Here is an 18,827-nt window from a genome sequence, read left to right as displayed (position 1 = left end):
AGTCATACCTCTCATTTTATGGAACTACAGGTAATTTAAGGAGGGAAAACTAAAGACTGAAAAACATTCTTTTGACAATGAAATTGAGAAGAGGCAATGACTTATATGGAACTGGACTAAAACAAAGCTGGAAACCCAAGTGAGGCTGAACTGCACATGCAACATCATCTCCTGAGTGTCCCGACAGCACAGTACTCAACTTCTGGCAATGAAATAAATTAAAACATCACATACAAATGAAGTAAGCAAAATTAGCATTGCAGCACGTATGATTTATATGGCTCCATTTTGGGGGAAGGCCTGCAATGGCATATGTGAGGACTTTGTACCAGCAAGAAGAGAGGAGATCGTAACAAAGAATCTACATTATGCTAAACTGAGCCCAGAGGCTCCCAGTGACTGGGTGTATTACATGCAAACCTCTGGTGCTTCTCTCAGATTTTGGTTGCATTTGGTACAGAACATAAATCACATGGTCACATGTCTATACTGCTCCAATTAGTCTATCATGCTTAGAAGGAACTCGGGCCTAAAATGATAAAAGATCATTGCCTGGGGCCTAACAGCCTCCTGATGCTTAGACTGCTTATCTAGCTCTACAATCTACTGCCTAGGAGGACTCAGCTGGCCCAGAGGGTGGGGTACACGGAAGAATAAACAGCCAACACAATCAGGTGGCATACCTGAAGAGCTGCTTAATTTTTCTATTATGCTTATCTGAATTTTATATGGGAATATGTATCCTGTAAATGTTAAAGAAATCCTATGATTTATAAGCATCTTAGGATTTTATTCAAGAATGCCAAGAACCCAATCTACTCTTCAAATGAGGAGTATCAGAAGTATCATTTTTGGGGTGTCTAAGTAGCTCAGTCAGTTAAGCGTCCAACTCGTAATTTTGGCTCAGGTCATGATCTCGTGGTTCACGGGATCAAGCCCTGTGTTGTGCTCTGCACTGACAGTGCTGATCCTGAGATTCTCAGTCTCTCCCCAATTCTGTCTCTCCGAAAAATAAACTTTAAAAAATCATTTTTAATATATACTATTGGCTTCTGCAAACTCTTATCTAGCATAACATGTTAAATGAGTAGCATGTTCAGTAACCATTATGTTCAATTCAATCTCTAGCACTGGTAGTAGCATAAAATTTTCTATCTACGGCTATGGGAACAAAGTTTGGTTTACATGACGGTAGAATACGTACTAAAAACCAATCTGTACTGGAGCACAGATAGACACGGCTGTCAGAGAGGAAAAGAGTATTGAAACCGAGTTTTACATATGGCAGGAACTTAAAAACTGGCTGTTGAAACCTCAGGAAACTCTACCCTGACACGTTTAAACAAATTCACACTTTGAAAACCAACATAAACATGAAGATTCGTATAGCTTCACTTGGTTATTCTTGTGCATTTTCTAATTCAGAGTCTGAAACACTTGTGAAATGTGGACTTAGGATTATAAAGGAACTATAATATGTACAATAGACACAGACAAAACAAATTTTGTTGAGGAAAAAAAAATAAAGATAGTGGTAGTAAGGAAACAAAGGTTGAGAATGAGTTAAGTTCATTCCAAAGAAAGTAGCAACCAGTTACAGTACAGGCAGGCAGAAGTCCCAAAGAAGAAAAGTAAATCAATTTAATAAGGAGAGCTTTGCAATGCTGGGTTGGAATTTAGGGTGAATAGAAGTTGAGAGTAAAAGTGGAACATAAGCTCATAAAGAATACAGCTAATAAAACCAATTATCTTGCATCATTTAAAATATAGGTGTTGTCATCTTTAAGGTAATTGATAGAACAAATGCCGAGAAGTTGCTGTTATTTCCCGTATTTCATGTTAGCGTATAATACATACCTCTAGCATACAGTCTCATGCTTTCCATATAAGTCGCAAGGTTTTCTGCTACCAAAGTAACTAGGGCATGATTGTGCTGAAGTTGATTGATTAAGTCATGGCGATAAAATACATGGGGACTTCGCTGAGTTTGACTGAAACGAGAAGAACTTAACAATATAATTAGGCAATTAAACTCTGTTGTAATCAAAAGAGCTTATACAATCTAAATTCTTAGCTACTAATTTAAAATCTTAAAATGGTTTCTCCGTCATTACAGAATTACACTCTCTTGGCCATTTACTTCAATAACAAGATCAAGCAATTTAAAATAAAATATTGTTTCAAAAAGACACTTATTCTGTTATTCTCATTTACGTGGACACTATGTTAATATTCTCCCGTCTCACACCATGGGAGTCTACTTCAATGACCAATTTCCACTCCTGTCCTATAGCAGTACCAAAGCACTTGTGTCAGTTTACAGGATTATTTCCAAAATTGTAAAACGGGAACATAACCCTTGCAAGATTAGCACCACAAGATTATGCTATGGTTGGAGTGAAAAATTTGAACAAAGAAAATGCGTTCAGAAAAAATCTGATTAGCCATTCAAGGTACATTCTGGGTCACTTGGTTTGTAGCCATGTTTGCCCACAGGTTATCATCAACAAAACATCTAGTTCCTTTCCAACCTGTTCTGCCACCTTCACTGAAACCAATAAACTCTTAGAGCCATTACTATTCTAGTGGAGATGAAGCCACTGTACCCTGGGAGAGTATGTAAAATATTCTGCAACAAATTTAATTCAATTGAGAAAGGCAAAAAGGCATTACGTACAGTGGCTCCCAAATCAAAATATCTCCCTGAAAAAAATGTTAGTTACTAAGACATAAATCTGGATTTTCTCCAAGGCTTATCCTTATAGCTTTTTAAATTTCATAACTTTTTAAGACTCCACAAAAAAAATGAGACAAAGTTGAAACATTAAAACCAAAACATATATGGCCTATTCTGTCCTAGGCATGATCATAATAATCTAGAGCTAACAAGGACCTTGGCAGGGGCGCCTGGGTGGCGCAGTCGGTTAAGCGTCCGACTTCAGCCAGGTCACGGTCTCGCGGTCCGGGAGTTCGAGCCCCGCGTCAGGCTCTGGGCTGGTAGCTCGGAGCCTGGAGCCTGTTTCCGATTCTGTGTCTCCCTCTCTCTCTGCCCCTCCCCCGTTCAAGCTCTGTCTCTCTCTGTCCCAAAAGTAAATAAACGTTGAAAAAAAAAAATTAAAAAAAAAAAAAAGGACCTTGGCAATCATCTAACTTTACACATAAGAAAAACACATTTCTTTTGATTAGTAAATCTTTACAAGATAGTATGGATTGGTTAGACGTAAGGGCCATACCCAGGAATCCTGACCTCACTGTAAATATTCTTTGTACTACACCTGGCTTTCATTCCCTGCATATTATTTTTTAACTTTTCACATCATGTGTTCTAACTTTTATAAACAGAAAATGCTAGAAAATATGATTCCAGTAAGAACTCAGCATGTAAGATAATATAAAGACCACTATTTAAATCGAAATTTCACTAAAATCAATAAAAAAAATACTTTAAACCAGATCTTGTTGTCTTTCATGAGTAATACAGGATACTGCAGATTCTGATGCGTATCATTTAATTGTGGCTTACGTTCTCAATAAAGTCAAGGATGTGGATATGATAAATGAATTTCTGGTTCCAAATTGAAACTTCCCTCAGCCTCCTATCACCCCCTCCCCACTCTAATTTTCTTTTGAAAAGTTTGCTTTTACCAAGTGACAATGTAATTTCTTTTCAATAAAATACAAAAACAAAAATACTGAAATTTTCTGTTAAAAGCCTTACCTCAAGTTTTGAGGGGCTTCACCAAACAAACTACAAATTTCTCTAATTTGTTTCAGTGCAGGAATTACCCATTTGTCATTCGTACGAAGTTCTTCTATAAAGCGATCTATCCACTGGATCTTCTGTGTGTCACGGTCCTTAAACGAACAATTTCAATGTTTTAGGTAGGTCATACTCAGAAAAACTCCAGCTTCAATTATAAAACAGGGTTTAAGATTATCCTCAGAAACACGTAATAATTGCAGTAAAGGGTTTAATAAACAAAAGCAGCATTGAGTCCATTTTTATTTCACGTTTACTACCAAAACTACAAAAAGTGAAATGCTTTATAGGATTCTACCATAAAACAAAATTCAGCAATAACACATAACCCTGAGTGTTATTCTATATAGATTTGTTTTAGCAACAATGAAGGAAGAACACTGAAAATTTATATTTTACCCAAAAAAATGGTATGGCAACTAAGTTAAAAAATTTTTCACCAAAAATCAAACTAAGGACATAACACATATACAAAAAGATAAAGGGAGAACAGTTACAAAAGTATTATAAACTCAACTAATTATTTCAATGATATTTTACTTCCCATACCTTATTTACTTTATTCCTTCCCCTAAATCAATAGTAATCAGAAATGCAGTTTTCTGTACCTAACAATTTTAAGTTTGATTACTTATTTGAGCACATTGAGTCTCTGTTTAATTGAAATAATTTATATCGAAGGTTATCAGTATTGGGGCGCCTGGTGGCTCAGTCGGTTAAGCGTCCGACTTCAGCTCAGGTCACGATCTCACGGTCCGTGAGTTCCAGCCCCGCGTCGGGCTCTGGGCTGATGGCTCAGAGCCTGGAGCCTGCTTCCCCTTCTGTGTCTCCCTCTCTCTCTGCCCCGCCCCTGTTCATGCTCTGTCTCTGTCTCAAAAATAAATAAACGTTTAAAAAAAAAAAAAAAAGAAAAAGAAAGTTATCAGTATCGAAGATACTGAATAAATATTTAATGAACTGTCACAAGCAAGTATAGTAAAAACCTGAATAGCATCTGAATCACATATACCTACTTGAACTTAATTTCTTAGCTCTCATCTACATTTCAGTTCACTGGTGTAGCAAATAGTTTTCACAAATTGAAAATTATTCAGCAATTTCCATTTTACTGCAAGTTAACAGTTTACATGCCACAAGTCAGAATGCAGGGAAGCTGTTGTGTGATTTTCTCACAGGCAAGACTCGAAGTGTTTTACTATTGAGGAAACTCTATTAATTGTTCTTAATTTCCCCATGAGCAAAGAAAACCCAAATTCTCTTACCTCTAAAGTCCCTCATCACCTTCAGTATTTTACGATCTATTTGAAACTTACACTTCAGCACCATGCATTTGACAATTCTACCACTATATAATCTGTTTTTTATACTGTCTTTCTCCCAAGGAGATTAAATGCTTTTCAGATGAGAAACAAAATTCTGACCTAGAGACCTGAGAAGAGGAAGGTGGACTTAGATGAAGAAAATGAGTTAATTCTTGAAGATAATTTCAAAAATAACAATGTCAAGAAAATCAGGAACTATTCTGTTCCTAAGCCATCCTGATAAGGAAGAAGGGTCAGAAAAAGTGTGCTAAGGAAGCACACCTTACCTGTGAGCAACTATAGTCTAATATTTTGATGTGGGCACTGAGAGCCAGGTCCATGATGTCTACAGGTACATCATCACTATGGGCCAGATTCCACAGAAGGTTCAACACCTTATGTGCCATCACACCATCTTTATCATCTTCTGCAAGGCGACGTATCAGCTCAAGTAGCTTTTCACGTTGCTTTTTACTTGCATTTGTCCAACTGGCCTAGAAAAAAATTTTATATGGCATGAAAACAACACATTTGCCCATCACTGATTAAATGACGTGTCATGGGATTAACTATGTTCATCAGAAAACGCAGCTGAGCACAGAGTTATTCTAGCGATATATGAGAAATAAGATAGGGCAGACTTAAACATGAGGACAAAAAAAAGTCTCTATTTACAGTTAAATACCTAAGACCAGGGTTTTTCAACCTTGGAATTGACATTTGAGGCTGGAGAAATCTTTGTTGTGGGGCTGCTCTGTGCACAGAATGTTTAGCAGCATACTTGGGCCTCTACCCAGAAGATAGTAGACACTCTTCTTCTCAGCTGTGAGAACCAGAATTATCTCCATATACTGCTGAGTATCTCTGAAGAGTGGGCTGAGGGGCAGAACTGGCCTGTTGAAAACCATTGCCGTAGATTCAGTCTGTTATTTGTGACTTTAAAATTATATTAAAAGATGGCAAACATAACCTGACATACAAAGATGTTCATAATAAATTTGAAAAGCTGGTAAGAGAGCACTGTGCATTATACATATGAAAACAAACAGCTGTAGCAAAGTCTGTTATTAACCAGTAAAAACAATTTCTAACTTATGCAGAAATGATACAGCACCATTTCCATTTAGAAGATATAATGCTAATTTTAAATCTATACGATGGGGGGTGGGGAGGGGGAGGGAACCTCTGAAAATGGTATTTTTACAAATGCCCAGTTTATACAATAGGGATTGGGTGGGATGTGTATGATGGTGGCATCTAACGGGTAAAGGCCAGGGATGCAGCTAAAGAATGAGAAAAGCTCTATGCATAAAGTTGCCAATGAGTCTTTATAGGAAAATAAAGTGAAATCAACCTAAAGGCAAACAACAGAAGGATAGCTATGTAAATTACAGCAGATCCTTTCAACGGAATTATTACACATTTACAATGAGATAAATAAGGATGTCTTCGAAGACAACTTGAATGCATACTTCTGATTCCTCCTAGACACCTGGAAACTGCTAAGGATACAGGAAAAAACTGAAACATTAGATATTATAATTAAGAACATCTTATAAAGAAAGATAACTAGGCATTACATGCCTCCTGAATAAAGAGCACATGACCACTTAGGATGTATGTACTCTAGCAAAAGGAAAAAAAACAAACAAAAAACCCCCAAGCCTCTATTTTATGCTATTGATATAAACACAACAATCAATCCAGTTTCTTCCAACAAATAGACTGCAAGGAAAGAAAAAGATAAAGGGGGAAAGTGTAGATTCAAAGAGACTTAGAAGATGTGCACAACCAAATACAAAGTAAGAATCCTGGTTCAAACAAACTTCAAAAATAAAGATTGAGGGGCACCTGGATCGCTCAGTCAGTTGAGCATCTGACCCTTGATTTCAGCTCAGGTCATGATCTCAAGGTTCGAGAAATCGAGCCCTGCATTGGGCTCTGTGCTGACAGCATGGAGCCTGCTTGGGATTCTCTCCCCACCTCTCTCTGTCACTCCCTAGCTCATGGTCGGTCACTCTCTCTCAAAATAAATAAATAAATAAATAAACTAAAAAAACCTAAAACTAAAACATTTAAAAACTAGACTGGGCAAATACACAAATATATAGGTACTTTCAGGCTAATTAACAAGTCTGAAATCATTTGGTTCCAGTCCACGAAGAACTGCAAACTGACCTGGACTTCATGTTTCCTTTGAACCATCTTTTGTAGAAAGTTACAAGAGCTCAGAAAACAGTGCTTGTTATCAAACAGTAAGTGCTTAGTAAATACCTGCTAAGCCAACGGGGAAAAAGATCAAATGGAACCATGTTTACATTTAGCCTATTATTGCATTTAGACCATCCTCAAAAGAGGAGGGTCCAGGGGCTATAGTAACAATTGACCTCTTTCCTTCTTCCATCATGGCCATCCTTGGTCACGCACTGTGGTATTTCAGAAGTCATCTCAAGATTAAAAATGAATGGCAATTAACTTTAGAGTACCCATGATAATGGACTCTATTATTTCCTCAGCTGCCTTTGAAAGATATCAAACTGAATTTTTCCATAAGGCAATGATTTACAACTTTAATGTTGCCTAAGATACAACTGAGAATGCTGCTTAAAATACAGGCTTCTCAGGCCCCATACCTAGCAATTCAGATTTAGTTGCCTGTGAGGTAGAAACCAATAATTCACATTTTTTTCTTCTATTGTGACACATCAAGAAAGGTAGTACAAGTATACAGCATTACTACAATACATAATGTAAAAACCTATGTAACTATTACTCAGGTCAAAAATAACACATGGCAAGCAGCACTCCAGAGGCTTGCTGGGTCTATTTCTGAAGTTTATGTTAATGCAATCGCAAACAAGATGTAGGACTTCTTGTGTGATTTTATTCCTTTCTTCAACTTTATTAGACCCATCCATATGGTTGAATTGCTCAAATTTGCTTTTTCTCATTGTGAGATCTTTCAGGATATGAACATTCCACAATTTATCCATTACAAATAATTCTGCTTGCTATTACAAATAATTCTGCTACAAATGTTAAATGTGTACCCTGGTGCACATATGCCTTTCTCTAGAAGACCTAACTGATGAGTCATGAGAATCTTACACTTTGAGAAATATCAATCTGGTGATTGTAACAACTTATGTACCACCAGCAATCAGAATTTATTTTATTTTATATTAATTAATTAGATACAGAGGGCACAAGTGAGCGAGGAGCAGGAAGGAAGGGAGAAAGAGAGAATCCCACAAAGGAGAGGGAGGGGGGAGAGGGGGAGAGGGAGAAAGAAAGTGGGACTCACGCTCACAAACCAGGAGATCATGACCTGAGTTGAAGTCAGATGCTTAACCGACTGAGCCACCCAGGTGCCCCTATGATACTTTGGTCATCTAATGCCAGTTGTTAATACAACACCCCTTATTAACATGGCCATAAGGTCACATGTTCTTAAATCCACAAATTCACCAATCATATGGTTTTTACAAACCCAACACCAGCCAACTGTAGAGAGACCACTACCCAGTATGGCCTTAAAAGATACATGATGGTACCAATGCAGATAGCACTACAGGGGCAATTGGAATACCTTATGAGTTGTATTTGCACTTGTCTATGCATTTCACCACAGAATACCACGGTATTGGTAATCCGTGTTATTGACGCTTTATTTTTTATTACAACTAATCATCCTTCCCTGAAGTCCTACAGTGCACTTAAGCATTTTAATAGAAATTCAAACTGCTAGCGGAAAGGAATCCAAATTGACAATCTGAGTTTAAAAGATTCCTTATTTATGGGACGCCTGGGTGGCTCAGTCGGTTAAGCATCTGACATCAGCTCAGGTCATGATGTCGTGATTCACAAGTTTGAGCCCAGTGTCGGGCTCTGTGCTGACAGGTCAGGATTCTGTGTCTCCCTCCATCTGCCCCTCCCCTGCTCATGCTGTCTTTCAAAAATCAACATGAAAAAAAAAAATTTTTTTTTAATTATTTATGAGGGCTATTAATATAAAAATGAACATTAAGTTCTTATTGGGGAAAAAAAATTACCAATTCCTTCACACCTGAAATTGTTTAATAATTTCTACTTCTGTATTTACTGGCTAAGAGCAACTCAAAGATCTAATGAATTAATTTTATTAAAAATGAAGCGGCACTACTTTACTATGCTATTACCTTAAAGCAATCAAAAAGATGATCAAGTTGTTCAGGAGAAAAATCCCATGCCAACTTTGCCAGTAGATCATGTACATTCTTCACAATGGCTTCATGCTTCCCCGCCTATTAAAAAACCAAAGAGCAAGCAGCATATTAGAATCTGGACAGCAGATAAGTTGTATATACTGTCTGACAGCTATTATTGACAAACTATTCCCATCATCTTCACCTAAGTGTGTACCATGAGAAAACTCGTAACATTTTAAATGTTTTAGAATTGCCCTCTAAAACCGGACAACTTAATTCCTTGATATACAAGGCTAATGTGTACTTTGGGAATTCATGTGAGCCTTTATTAAAGTTTATTGAATTTAACGTGCCAATTTTAACATTGCAAGTAGAACAACAAGGTACACCAATGATCTTGTTTCAAAACTGGAAACTTAAACATTCAAAGGAAAACAAAGTTTTTTTGGTTTCTACAGACTCAAAAAACAAAGCTTTGTAATCTAAAACTCAACAATACTTCCTAAGTGATCTGAATAGAAACTTGCATTTAAGATAATCAAATCACCTAGTTTCTGGCTCTGAAACCAAAAAAGTGACTTATCCTTCAGAAAAGCTATAAATCCTTTAGATTATTATAGGTCTTTTTAAATAGTGATTTAACTCTCCTATTGAAGTTTTCTTTGCATTAAAAGTTTATGAAAAACCAATTACAGATGTCTTATATTCTTGCAAGAGACATTCCTTATATTAATTTACTGTTTGACTCATTTAAAACCACCTATATTATGTGATGTAATATCATATAAATAAAAGAAATAATGAAGTGCCTGGGTGGCTCAGTCTTGGTTAAGCATTTGACTCGATTTTGGCTCAGGTCATGATCTCACGGTTCATGAGTTCAGACCGCACACTGGGCTCCGTGCTGGACAGTGTGGAGCCTGCTTGGGATTCCCGTCTCCTCCTCTCTCTGTCCCTCCCCGCTAATGTTGTCTCCGTCTCTCTCAAAAATATATATTAAAAAAAAGAAAAGGGGGGGGGGAAAAAGGGGGGGGGAAATACTTCAAAAATTTGTAGTAAATACTAAACAAAACCACGTACAAATTGCCAACCTTTGCCAAACATACAGTAAATGATGAATATATTTAAAATATCGTTGACTAGATTCTTGACAGGCTTTCTATAAATGATGAACATTTAAACACAGTACAAATCAAACAAAGTAAGCCTTCATATCTCATTTTAGAACGACTACTATTAGTTTTTAGTAGCTCTTTTTAGAATCCGAATAGCCACCATCTGAAATTCCTTACCTGTGCTGCCCAGATATTATCAAGATCTTGTAAAGTCAGAGCTTTTTCTTTGATGACAAAACGAAGAATCTTCTCTAGCTTTTCTACATACTGTGGTTGATGCAGACTGTCTCGCAATACTATAGATAAGATATTGTTCTGCTGTATCCATTCCTAAATATAATTCAAAAACTTGTTTGAAAGAAATTGAAACACAGAAGCTTTTAAAATGTACGAAAGATTGTTAATACTTTTAAACAACAGTAGTAGGGACTAAAAAATACAAAATAAATATACTAGTGCAATAGGTTTATGTGTTTTAACTCAAAACTATGAAAAACAGTAATTCCGTGAAACTGAATTTTGCACAGAAATGTTTCCACCAATCAGAAAAGAGTGAAATCATTAAAGAGATTCTACTTCAGCATTTATGCAGAGAAGTATTATTTTAGTGCAGCAAACACCAAGGTTTAGGTAATGAGAAGGGACCCATTTTAGGGTCTTTGGACTCCTTACGTCAGTTTTGTTTGGGTGAAAATATGCCCTTTTATTTCTTGCTCTTATTTATTAACCAATTATGCTATTATTGCTTATCCATTAGCTCTTTAATCTTCTGAACAATCCTAATGAGGGAATATATTACCCTATTACAGAAGAGTAAACAGGCTCAGAAGGGTTAGAACTGGAATCTAAATCAACGTTGCATGCTTCCCAAGTCTGTGTTTCTATAACACTATGCTATGTTGCTGACTGGCATTTATTTAATACCTATACCAATAGAAGAAAACTCCCTCAGTATACAAATAGGTACTAGCTCATACTGTGAAATTTCACAGTATTCAACCTAGTGAGAATAAGAAGTATTTAGCCCCAAAATGTGCTACAGAAATAGAGTTCTAGGTGGTAAAGGTCCATTTTTATTTCTAATCTGTTGCAGGTATGTCTGTGAAAATAAACATGTGGCAACTTCAAATTGCTACAACAGTTTCTGAACACTTGATGCCATTTTCTGTACTCATCCAGGACTGGCAACAGTTCAAGAACCAGAACCAGACCTCAGACTACACTCTGAGAAGCATGGTGTTCAACCTGCCAACAAGGCAGACAGACAAATCACATACACAAAATCAGAGGTTTAACACCTGCCCCCAAACACAGAGCCAATGTTTATGAATCCTCCACATCTTTTACCACATTCTATTTATTGTCTCCCCTATTAAACTGAGGCCACCATGAGGGTAAGGACAGTTCTTTTACAGATTTACTGCACCAGACAGTATGCACTGAAGTTACTCAACCAATGTTTCCTAAATGGCATACTTACGCATTTTAAAACTACAAAATACTGAAGTATCTATGGTAAATAGTCTCTTAAACTTTCAATGCTAGAACAATATAAATAGAAGTGTTTAAATTCTTAACACGATAAAACATCAATTCGTGTATATCTTATTCCAGTGATTATATTTCCAATATTAAAATCTGTAAGTGGAATTGGTCAAATGAACAACAGGCCACTTCATGCATCAGATACCAGATACTACCCGCTCTAATCCCAACATCACCGTTATCTGTTCCATTTCAACCAAACCCCCCAGACAAGCTAATTAATTCAGAATACCTACATTCAGCAGTAAGTTTATCAAAGATGTGCTAAGCTACCTAGATCACTACCAAATAAATTGTGTTATTACAAAAAGTTCTGAGGATTAAGAGTCCTAAATCAATCTGAACACCTCCCAGTTCTAAGGTTTCTTTAAAATGTTATTGCTAATATTAAGTAAAGCTATTCTAATTTTTGTTTGGGGCAGATTCTTATCCATGGAAGAAAAATCAACGGACTTACTGCCATTCGTTCAGCTGTGAGCCATTCTTCCTCCTCAGGGTTACCATGTCGATGAGTATAGTAGGATACACTAGATATCACCTTATTAACTTCATTCAGTGCGTTCATCTTTCCGTTGAAAGAAGAAATTTGCAGTAATCTAGAAGAGAATTTCAGTGTTAAGTAAGATTCTAAACATCCATATAATCATTTATTTCAAGAGGTAAACATCTTACCTAAGTATCATTTTTAACCTAAATATTTCTAAATTTTTTACAGTTTCTTCTTGTCCTGGGACTCTTGAAGCTAAATTCTTCAAAGATTTAATAATCATGGAAAGAGCGTCATTTTTGGCTTCATTTTTTGCTTCTTTTTTCAGTTCTTCATCAGTTAAGTTTTCTAAAAAATGTGGGACCATTTCTATTACTGGAAGAAAGTACTTTTTCACTGTATGAAGAGTGAGAAACTCATAGCATTGCCCAAATGGTCTGAAAGAACAAAAACAAACAAACACGCTTTATACTTTCTTACAATTAACTAGGACTGAACTCAGATTTATTTATACTTAAAAAATCCAAGTTACCAGGTGAAGTGGAAACCATACTTGCAAGAAGAAAAGTTTTATCACGCAATTAAATAGGAATTCCTATAATACACTGAAGATTCATTTAAAAATGTAACTTACTTAATAAGGGCTGCAATTATTTGAACATTTAATGCTGATCCATTAATAAAACGATCATGCAAAATCTGGAACCCATTTAAAGTGCCGAATTTGTTGAGAAGATCCACCAGCCAACCCTGCAATACAGTTAATGAAAAAGGTTAACGTCCTGCTTTCAGGGAAGAAAAGGACCATCTGAAATAATTTCTTGATTGAAAAATACTAGAAACAGGAAACTCAATAAATTATGTAATATCATCTGTGAAATAAAACAAAATAGGACATATTATTCATAGTAATCCTCTCTGTGAGAAAGAAGCATGAATGGCAGTACAAGTGAAATCACTAGGTCACAGTTGTGTGTTCGTACCAATTATCGCTGAACAGGAACGAGAAGCCATGTTTCTATTTCAGAGACCTCATTATATGAGAATACCTTATTACCTGAAAAATTTTAAACTTAAGAGGATAAAAAAAAATTTTAAATAAGAAAAAGGTATTTGATGACATAAGACAATATTTGAATTCATTTTTTATTGTAGCTGTGAATAATTAAAAATTCCCTATAAATACAATAATCTTAAAGCCTGAGAGTGAACTATTAAATACAAACCCCTGGTATTGTATCTGTTGCTCCTAACTAGAACATGCTGGTTGATACTTTTGCTGGCTCATGTGAATGCCCCAATTCTCACCTTAGAGATAACCAGGATGTAATAGTATGGATTGTCTTTCAACCTCTTCACTAGGGGATAGCAATACTCAAAAGTACAATGCAGCTGGGATAGCCAATGGTTTGTGGAGTTAAAAGCATGCCTAATATGTAAAACTTAAAGGTAATTTCTTTACTGATTCTTAAGCAAAAATAATTTCTATAGCTACTTAAAAAACAAAAACATAAAAACCATGTCCAGGACAAAGGGAAAACAGAAATATAAGGTAATTGCTCTAAAGAGACAATAGAGTACCTAAAATCCTGTCAAAACTACCTTTAAGTCTAAATCAATTAAATTCTCTACAAAATTAACCACCATTTCTCTATGTAAGTTTTCATTATAGTATTTTCCTGCCTTGTTATTTGGTCTTAAAAAGCTAATTCCAGAACAATTAAAAATCTGAGCATTTTAATCCACCAGTCCCTTTCGGCATTCAGCAATTCTAGGAAAGTACATACTCATTATGTATTATAAATACATATATATATACACACACACACACACCCCCCTATAATAGCATATGCATGCACACAGTAAAATAATCAGTCTAAAGCTAATCCTAGGTTTTCAGCTATACTGTATGTTTAAGCAATTAGGAACATTCTGTTATTAGTAATACTCAAGCAGGGCTAGGTTTCAAAGAAAGACATAAAAAGATCTTCAACCAGAAGCCATCTTAAATCAAGTTGTTTCCTGGGAGTCTGTAAAGATGATCATTGACCTATAGAGCAAAAATTAAAGAAAGAAATACAGATATATTTTGGAGACTGTCATTGTTTGGTCATTAATTTGATTTACCAAAACAAAAAAAGGCACGAAGTGGAAACAATATGAATCTTGGGAAATATAAAAAATCCCAGCTCTAAGTTTAACACATTTTGAGGATTTCCACTTTTAAATGAATAAACCAAGAATTTTATGTATAAATTCAAATTTTCCATGCTGGGTTTTCCTTTTTGTAAGGCTCACAATATTAAAGTTTCCCTAAATTCTAAAATTTAAAAACTATGTATTGTTATATAGTATTTATTAAAAGATGTACAGTTAGGGATGTAGTTTTTTTTATTTTGCATACTGTCTATGCAAATATAGAAAATTTACATTTGAGAAATTTTACGATGATGTATGACATGTTCTAAGTTTTACTATTTTGCTTTCATTTATAATTTCTCTAATTTTACTTTTGTGATACATTACTAGACATAGGATATACTTGGTCTTGAAGTCAAAACATCAGAATGTCTACAGTGATCATGGCCTTGGTCAAAGAAGTCATCTCATCTATTCTACTCTTATTTATGAGGACAATTAAGGCCTGTTTCACATTAACCCAATTTATGACTATTCCCCAAAAGGCTGGCAGAAGTCAATGGGGACGAACTACGTGGAGAGGGCTAAAACAAACAAAACCATAATCCCAAACAATTTTGTCACTTATAATTCAATAAAGCTGGGGGGTGGCTGGTTAGAATCCAAACTACAAAATAATGCAGAATCCCTTTAATAGTAACATGAAATTACGCTTCTTCACATTAACAGGTGGTTCAGATCTTTGACAGCTATGAGGCAGAGCAAAACCATTAATTATGAAAATAAACCAACACACTTTTGGTGATCGAGGGTCTGGAGAACGAGCGAAGAGTTCATCTTCAGGCAACTGAACACTTGAAGAAACGGATTCACACGGACGTGTACCATTGTAGATATGGAATTTGCAATGAGGATTTAAGGCCATGGAGAGAAGTTCTAGAAGTGGAAACCAGTCTTGGGATAACTTGGCCACACATAGCTCCACCAGGCGATGCGTATTGTTGATAATACACCTCTGTTATATAAGGGGGAAAGGTGATTTAGAAGATCAGATCATTGCAACTCCAAATAGAAAGATCCTCCCATGTTAATTATATTTTAATTACCATCTCTCCATTTTTCTATCGTGATCATTTAAACTGTTTAATATTGGGATCAAACAGATATATTTAAAAAATGAATTAACATTTACTATCCTTTATATAGTACCTACTTGAAAAAAGCCATTTGTAATGGCTTACAAAATGAAGTAGGCAATGCCCAAGCCTATGATGTCCATAGACAAGATGCAAGTTACCTTTTTTTTTGTCTTTGCAATTTATACACTAGAGGCAGCAATTCTAACATCTACGCAATACAGTAAGTACCCAAGATGGAGTAGATTTGCTACCTAAGCCTCAAGGCAAAAGTCTAATAGCACTTCCAAAGTTTCCATTTCTTTACTTACAAAGTTACATGTTGAATTAGAAGATTTTGCGATTTTTGTGCTATGGTTACATTTGAAAAATAGTTCACAGAGCACAAAAATATCTGCTTCACAGCTTATGACATTTCCACAGTATGAATATGGAACAAAAACTTGAAGTAATCATGGATGGCATTTCATCAATCGAAGATGCACTTTTTTTTTTTTACTTTTTTTTAAATCTCTGGAATGTGATTATATCTTATAATCAATGCATACTAGTTTCTTAGACTGACGGTATAGAGAAAACTTGCATTTGCTTCTTCTGGTCACTTGGGCATACCATGAACCAGAGACCACTTTATCCATTTGAGGATTTTTTTTTGTTTCATAGCCGTAATCTGAATTTAGACTACAAAACTCTGAATACTGGCCTGTGGTTTAAATTTTCAGGTGATTTTTACCTCCTCTAAGATGCCACGGTTGAGACATACAGGTTTTTTTGCATCCCTTTCTGTGTGGTAACTTTATTTCTCTGCTTTGACCTTTATGTCCCAGATACTAGCTAGACTCCCTAATCTTAGCTGTTTTTCTTCCTTAGTGGTACATACAATGAGTACATGGTACATCTCAAAACTGATGAACGTGGTCATAAAGGCACTTGAGAACCCAGGAGACAGATTATTAAACCAAAGGTCTCTAAATCTCACACTAAAATGATCATGCTTTCTTCTATAGAAATTATAACTTATAAGAAATATTTTTAAAGTTTCTCAGTTTTAGACCCTTGAATTTAATTCAATTAATGAATCAAATATATAACCAAATATGTATTTCACATACATAGGAGAAAACACTCAACATAGGCATCACTGTGGAAATCTGATTTTTTAAAGTCACATGCAAGACTCACATGAATTTCAAACTTCCAGCCACTCACTGCCTCATCTGTAAGGATTTTAGTGAATGATATTGTTAGCCCATCTCTGAAAAATCGTTGACATGCTTCACTTTTAACATCAAGGCCTAAGGGAAGAAAAATAAATGTGAACAAAGTATTCTTCTGATTGTCTCACAATGCCCGATTACATGATAAAAAGTAATAAACTACTCACTGATAAGTAAGAAATTCAGACTAGCTTTGGAAAAAACATTATCGTAAAAGGTCAAAAAAGACAAATACACTACAAGTATTATCAAAGTTCCTATGTGTCAAGAAGGTAACAGATTCAGAAACCAAAATAATCAATGAATTTCAAAATTATTTAACTGTATAAAAGTACATGAAATCAAGTAATAGGTGAATTGAAAACATTTCAAATTATGACACTAGACCTTAACCACACAAAGATTATCAGTGCCACTGAGAAGGAATCTAAATGCTTCAGAGCGTTTTACTCCCTGAAAATAAAATTTAAAACTTAAAAAATGAGGTTTCACAACTATTTTTAAAATCTTATTTTGGTTGTAAACGATCCGTTAGACATCAGTATCTTCATACTATTCTACATAAGTGTTTGATTAAATAAGATGAATTGTTTTTGTCTCTCTTTCACTGTCCCAGCATTTATGCTTCTTTGTATTTTTGCTGAGTTTCATCTGATTTCAGAAAGGCAACAGAGCTGAATGCTTCGCCCTGCCAAACACAGAGAAAATCTTTAACTCTTGATAACACAATGAAAAGTGATTCAATCTGTATATAAAATGTTCTCTGATTTTGACTGCAGAAAAGAGAACATTTAAACTCAGTACTGTATTTAAAAATCTGAACCTTGCTTAAAATAAACCATGGTCCCATGGGGGGGGCAGGGGGTTCTACATCCAGTGAATCTCAAGGAATATTAAATGAGATACCATTACGTGTTCTTACCTATCACTGTAGAGTCAGGACCTAGAACATGCATATTACAAATGTCTTCAAAAATTTCCTCAATAAATGTGTAAACGAACAAAAGAAATTTGGGTAGTAGAAAATAATTATAATATGGAAATGTGTTTTCATAATTAGATTATTTTTCAAGATTAAAAAGATGTGGAGAGACATTCTTTAAATGAAGGAAGGAAACTATTTTAAGATAAAACAAAATATTACCCTTGCCATGGAGACAAATAAGCATATTAATTTTTATAATGATCAACTTCAATGGTGATAAATGCCTATTGATAGTTAGAACACATCCATGGCTACCCTATTTCAAAAACTAAAATGTCATTTATTTTAATATCCAATGCCTTAAAATTAAAAGAATGTTATAGTCCTTTGCTAAGAGATTTCAACTACACCTAGAGCAGACCAAAGCCACTAGAAAAAATGATCAATTCAGGCACTGAGGTTTCACTTCTAGACGACAAGGTAAAAACACCAGACCAGAAAGTTTCAAGCCTTTTTTCTTTTAGAGAAAAATCAAATCTTTTTAGTGTATTAAGAAAAATAATAAACATGTAAGCTGAACAGTTTTGTTTAAAAATGAATATACACCAATTTTATGCATAACTTCAGCTAGTTAATGAATACCCCTGAAGGCTGACCAAAGGACCTGAACCCTTGTTCTAGGTATATATCATAAGCCACAGCAAGAAAACTTAAGATGTTCTAGTCTAGGAATACCCAGTTAAATGTTCATAAGAGAGGAAAACAAATGTTTGAGGATAAAGTGAAAGTGAATCTAGTAACATACATTATGAAAAGCATAAGAACATCTAAACTTACCTTTTTTACTAAGATCAATAGCAGCTTCTAAAAGCACTTCTAATTCCCCTTTCGGCAAAACTGGAACCACCCATCGAGGCCTAAGGATTTTAATAATATAAAAAGATGTTTATTGGCTGCACTCTAAAAGAGGCACTATAAATGAGTTACCAATTATAATTATTCACCTCACCACGAA

The 18,827-nt window shown here is 35.2% G+C and overlaps 1 protein-coding gene across 4 annotated transcripts in view; it reads right to left on the bottom strand.

Annotated features, from left to right (window-relative positions):
- The window catches only part of USP9X (ubiquitin specific peptidase 9 X-linked), a 96,861-nt gene that overhangs the window by 73,208 nt on the left and 4,826 nt on the right, over positions 1-18,827 (bottom strand). For 2 of the 4 annotated variants that reach the window (XM_047843207.1, XM_047843208.1), the window contains exons 3-13: positions 18,650-18,729; positions 16,853-16,965; positions 15,331-15,549; positions 13,030-13,145; positions 12,581-12,832; positions 12,366-12,504; positions 10,541-10,693; positions 9,240-9,344; positions 5,349-5,555; positions 3,719-3,855; positions 1,858-2,006 (exon numbers count right to left, since the gene is read on the bottom strand). In XM_047843207.1, the coding sequence (XP_047699163.1) occupies positions 1,858-2,006; positions 3,719-3,855; positions 5,349-5,555; positions 9,240-9,344; positions 10,541-10,693; positions 12,366-12,504; positions 12,581-12,832; positions 13,030-13,145; positions 15,331-15,549; positions 16,853-16,965; positions 18,650-18,729 (1,670 nt within the window). The remainder of the gene's footprint in view (positions 1-1,857; positions 2,007-3,718; positions 3,856-5,348; positions 5,556-9,239; positions 9,345-10,540; positions 10,694-12,365; positions 12,505-12,580; positions 12,833-13,029; positions 13,146-15,330; positions 15,550-16,852; positions 16,966-18,649; positions 18,730-18,827) is intronic. The other 2 variants (XM_047843209.1, XM_047843210.1) reach the window with 1 other exon arrangement.

Source organism: Prionailurus viverrinus, chromosome X (assembly GCF_022837055.1).
Source record: "Prionailurus viverrinus isolate Anna chromosome X, UM_Priviv_1.0, whole genome shotgun sequence".
Classification (NCBI taxonomy): domain Eukaryota; kingdom Metazoa; phylum Chordata; class Mammalia; order Carnivora; family Felidae; genus Prionailurus; species Prionailurus viverrinus.
Note: the sequence above shows the minus strand (reverse complement) of the source record. Positions and strands in the feature narration are given on the sequence as shown.